Source organism: Coregonus lavaretus, assembly GCF_964263955.1.
Source record: "Coregonus lavaretus genome assembly, chromosome: 22".
In the NCBI taxonomy this organism is placed as follows: Eukaryota; Metazoa; Chordata; class Actinopteri; order Salmoniformes; family Salmonidae; genus Coregonus; species Coregonus lavaretus.
Genome location: NC_140009.1, coordinates 10,763,905 through 10,769,904, shown reverse-complemented (window position 1 = coordinate 10,769,904; position 6,000 = coordinate 10,763,905). Strand labels below are relative to the sequence as shown.

The window sequence follows — 6,000 nt, the reverse complement described above, 5'->3', positions numbered from 1 at the left end:
CATTCATCGTCACTCAGAAGCTTGAATATAAACTTGATGAACAATATGCATTAGGCTATGTATAATCCCAGAGACTGAGAACGGCTGTATATTATGTAGAGTACATCACTGCCATAATAGGTCTGTTCGATCGAGACAAGTACTGTAGTTAATGGTTGATCTTATTCATGTCAAATATCTTCCAGCAGTTTATGTTTTAGTCATTACATAAGAATATTGAACTTTAATCTCTCAGGGAAGGAAAGCAGTAGTATGATGAGTTGTATGTTTTATTCTCAAATTATCTACAAAGCCAAAATAATAAGCAAACAACAAACAAACTAAAAATGAATAGGATGGTTAAAGGGTTAAGAAAGGCTATTGGCTAGTTACATTAATGCTAAATATGTGCTTAGTGGTAATAATGCTAATTTAATAATGTTATGTTAATGCTTATTCACATTAAACAATCATTTCATAGAGGACATATTTCTTCCACATTGTTTACAGCAGTACAAAAAAAAGAAACACCCTAAAATCTTTAATTAATGATAGATGTTTATGTAACAGTTGTTTTCATTTTGTTTTTGGCAAAATCCATATCCCTCACACATTTCTATTTTTCTCTTTTTAAAAGAGCAAGCAGTCATTTGTATCTACACAAAACAGGCACCAAAACAGTACATTTTTATATAGCCATTTCTTCAAGTAACATACAGCGGAATCGTTTTCATTCAGCAAAACGTGTGAAAAGATATCTATCTACAGGTAGGGAGGCCTGGTGACAACACGAAGGATACACATACTACAAAACACAGAATAACATACAAGTACATACTGAAAACAGACAAGAAATATATACATCCCTGAAATAAACAGCAAAATTAAACCAATGAAAAACAAATTCACATTCTATGTGCTAGAATTACATGAGCATAGTGCTTGGTTGTGTCTTAATCACCATCATCCTCCATTATAAACATCATCCCCATTTTCTTCTCCTCACTCTTCATACAGATTTCAAAGTTCATAAATCATTAATAATGGTGCACTCATTCACAATTAAACACTTGCGACACACACACACACACACACACACACACACACACACACACACACACACACACACACACACCATACCACTGCTCTGTCTCTTTCCACAAGGTGTGAAGGTGCCGCTCCTTAGGGAATTCTTTGATTAATTCATTAATATTTCAAAATATAGAATTTATCAATACATTTGATGACTAAGATATTGGAGCATAAATCAATAGAAAAAGCCGGCATTTACAGTACTTCTATTAGCTAGCTGAAAATCACAGAAGCTGATAAGGTTGAAAGGTCAAGTCAACTAGTTTTGGTCTAACACACTACTATACTTTGCGCTGCAGTAAGACCCAGGGTGTGATCCCTGTTTGAATACTTGGCCAATGCACTACTTTATTCCTCATCACTGATTTGCATGTGATTGGATACGTGTAAGCAAGGTTTCTACCATACTGCTTTAACCAATACTATCAGATCTGCGTTCAATTCAAGGGAGGAAGGAAGGATACAGTACATGCTTCAAACAGGACCCTGGTCAATCGCTAAGAATGTGGAATCAATCACATGAACTACACATACTTCTAAAATTAAACAAGAATACAACAGAGGGATAAAACTACAGAATAGGATCTAAAACTCATAGTCTTCTTCGGCCATGTCGATGGCCCAGGCAAATTTCTCCCTCTGGGTTTTATTGTAGATCTTCTCTATGGGAACGTCCCATTTCTTAACCCTGTAGAGGAGGAGAGAGGAGGAGAGGAGGAGAGGAAGAGAGGAGGAGAGAAGGAGAGTGGAGGAGAGCAGGGCATTAGGAGAGAGCACTAAAAGCAGAGGAGGGAAAGCAAACAAAAGTATTGGGACAGTGACACATTTGTTGTTGTTTTGGCTCTGTACCCCAGCACTTTGGATTTGAAATGATACAATGACTATGAGGTTAAAGTGCAGACTGTCAGCTTTAATTTGAGGGTATTGTCATCCATATCAAGTGAACCGATTAGAAATTACAGAGGTTAAAGTGCAGACTGTCAGCTTTAATTTGAGGGTATTGTCATCCATATCGAGTGAACCTATTAGAAATTACAGAGGTTAAAGTGCAGACTGTCATCTTTAATTTGAGGGTATTGTCATCCATATCGAGTGAACCGATTAGAAATTACAGCACTTTCTGTCCATAGTTCCCCCAGTTTAGGGGATCAAAAGTATTGGAACAAATTCACTTATATGTGTATTTACAGTAAGTAGTCAAACGTTAAGTTTTTGGTCCCATAATCCTAGCACGCAATGACTACATCAAGCTTGTGACTCTACAAATTTGTTGGATGCATTTGCTGTTTGTTTTGGTTGTGTTTCAGATTATTTTGTGCCTAACAGAAATGAATGGTAAATAATGTATTGTGTCATTTTGGAGTCACTTTTATTGTAAATAAGAATAGAATATGTTTCTAAACACTTAATGTGGATCCTACCATGATTATGGATAGTCCTGAATTAATCGTAAATAATGATGAGTGAGAAAGTTACAGACGCATAAATATCATACCCCCAAGACATGTTAATAACAGGGGAGGTTATGATATTTGTGCGTCTGTAACGTTCTCACTCATCATTATTCACAATTAATTCAGGATTAACCCGTAATCATGGTAGCATCCACATTAATCTATTCTTATGTACAATAGAAGTGCATCCAAAATGACACAATACATTATTTACCATTCATTTTTATTGGGCACAAAATAATCTGAAACACAACCAAAACAAACAGCAAATGTATCCAACAAATGTGTAGAGTCACAATCTTGATGTAGTCATTGTGTGCTATGAATATGGGACCAAATACTTAACATTTGACTACTTTAATACACATATACAGTGAGGGAAAAAAGTATTTGATCCCCTGCTGATTTTGTACGTTTGCCCACTGACAAAGACATGATCAGTCTATAATTTTAATGGTAGGTTTATTTGAACAGTGAGAGACAGAATAACAACAAAAAAATCCAGAAAAATCCATGTCAAAAATGTTATAAATTGATTTGCATTTTAATGAGGGAAATAAGTATTTGACCCCTCTGCAAAACATGACTTAGTACTTGGTGGCAAAACCCTTGTTGGCAATCACAGAGGTCAGACGTTTCTTGTAGTTGGCCACCAGGTTTGCACACATCTCAGGAGGGATTTTGTTCCACTCCTCTTTGCAGATCTTCTCCAAGTCATTAAGATTTCGGGGCTGACGTTTGGCAACTTGAACCTTCAGCTCCCTCCACAGACTTTCTATGGGATTAAGGTCTGGAGACTGGCTAGGCCACTCCAGGACCTTAATGTGCTTCTTCTTGAGCCACTCCTTTGTTGCCATGGCCGTGTGTTTTGGTTCATTGTCATGCTGGAATCATCCATGACCCATTTTCAATGCCCTGGCTGAGGGAAGGGGGTTCTCACCCAAGATTTGACGGTACAAGGCCCCGTCCATTGTCCCTTTGATGCGGTGAAGTTGTCCTGTCCCCTTAGCAGAAAAACACCCCCAAAGCATAATGTTTCCACTTCCATTTTGACAGCGGGGATGGTGTTCTTGGGGTCATAGGCAGCATTCCTCCTCCTCCAAACACGGCGAGTTGAGTTGATGCCAAAGAGCTCGATTTTGGTCTCATCTGACCACAACACTTTCACCCAGTTCTCCTCTGAATCATTCAGATGTTCATTGGCAAACTTCAGACGGGCCTGTATATGTGCTTTCTTGAGCAGGGGGACCTTGCGGGCGCTGCAGGATTTCAGTCCTTCACGGCGTAGTGTGTTACCAATTTTTTTCTTGGTGACTATGGTCCCAGCTGCCTTGAGATCATTGACAAGATCCTCCTGTGTAGTTCTGGGCTGATTCCTCACCGTTCTCATGATCATTGCAACTCCACGAGGTGAGATCTTGCATGGAGCCCCAGGCCGAGGGAGATTGACAGTGCTTTTGTGTTTTTTCCAATTGCGAATAATCGCACCAACTGTTGTCACCTTCTCACCAAGCTGCTTGGCGATGGTCTTGTAGCCCATTCCAGCCTTGTGTAGGTCTACAATCTTGTCCCTGACATCATTGGAGAGCTCTTTGGTCTTGGCCATGGTGGAGAGTTTGGAATCTGATTGATTGATTGCTTCTGTGGACAGGTGTCTTTTATATAGGTAACAAGCTGAGATTAGGAGCACTCCCTTTAAGAGTGTGCTCCTAATCTCAGCTCGTTACCTGTATAAAAGACACCTGGGAGCCAGAAATCTTTCTGATTGAGAGGGGGTCAAATACTTATTTCCCTCATTAAAATGCAAATCAATTTATAACATTTTGACATGCGTTTTTCTGGATTTTTTTGTTGTTATTCTGTCTCTCACTGTTCAAATAAACCTACCATTAAAATTATAGACTGATCATTTCTTTGTCAGTGGGCAAATGTACAAAATCAGCAGGGGATCAAATACTTTTTTCCCTCACTGTAAGTGAATTTGTCCCAATACCTTTGGTGCCCTAAAATGGTGGGTCTATGTACTCACACTCTCAATCTCTGACAAAGACAGTACAAAGACAGTACAAAGACAGTACAAAGACAGTACAAAGACAGTTGTCTTTTTGATTAATGTTTTGTCCTTTCATCATTGAAAATGAAAATTCAATTGATCATAAAAGGTTGTGTTGGTGGATAAAGGTTGTGTTGGTGGAGGGCCCTCTTCCTTGGCCTATCCTTGGCCTATTCCTTCATCCAGAAGCAGTAAGCTATTTGGAGTGGTGTAAAATACTTTAAAGTACTACTTAAGTAGTTTTTTGGGGAATCTGTACTTTATTTTACTATTTATATATTTGTCAACTTTTACTTTTACTCATTCATAAAGAAACAACATTTCTAAAGAAAATATTTACTTTTTACTCCATACATTTTCCCTGACACCAAAAAGTACTCGTTACCTTTCAAATGCTCAGGCAGGACAGAATTATGGTCCAATTCACACACCTATCAATCATCCCTACTGCGTTTGTAAATGATGTCTGAGTGTTGGAGTGTTCCCCTGTCTCTCCGTAAAAAACAAACATGTTGAGTACTTTTTCCACCACTGTACTTAAGTACATTTAAAACCTGATACTTTTAGACTTTTACTCAACTATTATTTTACTAGGTGACATTCACATTTACTTGAGTCATTTTCTATTAAGATATCTTTACTTTTACTCAAGTATGACGATTGAGTACTTTTCACACGACTGGCTATTTGTCCCAGGTGGCCCGTCACATTGCCTCTACACGTGGAGTGAGGGGACGCTCTCTGGCCCTACAAACAAACCCTATTGTTCTTCATGCTCACACACTTTTCCTTCTCACCCTTTCTTTCTCTTCTTCACTCTGCTTTTTTCAGCTGCTGCTGCCGTCGCTGCTGCTTTCCCACAATGCACAAGCATTTCCTGCCTTCTGTCACCATTGGCGAGCACTAGTGACCCCACCACTACCCCCACCCACCCACCCAAGACACACATCCACCCCCACCTATGAAAACATTACATGTAGTTACCCTTATGTCAGGCTTACATTACTATGTAACTACTTTAATAACAAATATATTCCTCAGTTGTACCTGGCACAGACATTAGTTACTTACTTATCGTGTAATTACAAGAGAAATTAACTACATGGTATCTGTGCAACTTGTGAAGTAAAATGTAATCCACTTTATGTAATGTGATCATTCCCCTCCCTGTCTGTCTGTTACCATGCCACAGAGATGTGATCATTCCCCTCCCTGTCTGTCTGTTACCATGCCACAGAGATGTGATATTTCCCCTCCCTGTCTGTCTGTTACCATGCCACAGAGATGTGATCATTCCCCTCCCTGTCTGTCTGTTACCATGCCACAGAGATGTGATATTTCCCCTCTCTGTCTGTATGTTACCATGACACAGAGATGTGATATTTCCCCTCTCTGTCTGTCTGTTACCATGCCACAGAGATG

The 6,000-nt window shown here is 39.1% G+C and overlaps 1 protein-coding gene across 1 annotated transcript in view; it reads right to left on the bottom strand.

Annotated features, from left to right (window-relative positions):
• Positions 1 to 252: 252 nt before the first annotated feature.
• Positions 253 to 6,000, bottom strand: part of LOC311150207 (DNA topoisomerase I, mitochondrial-like) — a 30,577-nt gene continuing 24,829 nt past the window's right edge. Inside the window, exon 21 of the mRNA XM_084187562.1 lies at positions 253 to 1,759. Coding sequence (XP_084043688.1) covers positions 1,657 to 1,759 — 103 coding nt within the window. The 3' untranslated portion in view covers positions 253 to 1,656. The remainder of the gene's footprint in view (positions 1,760 to 6,000) is intronic.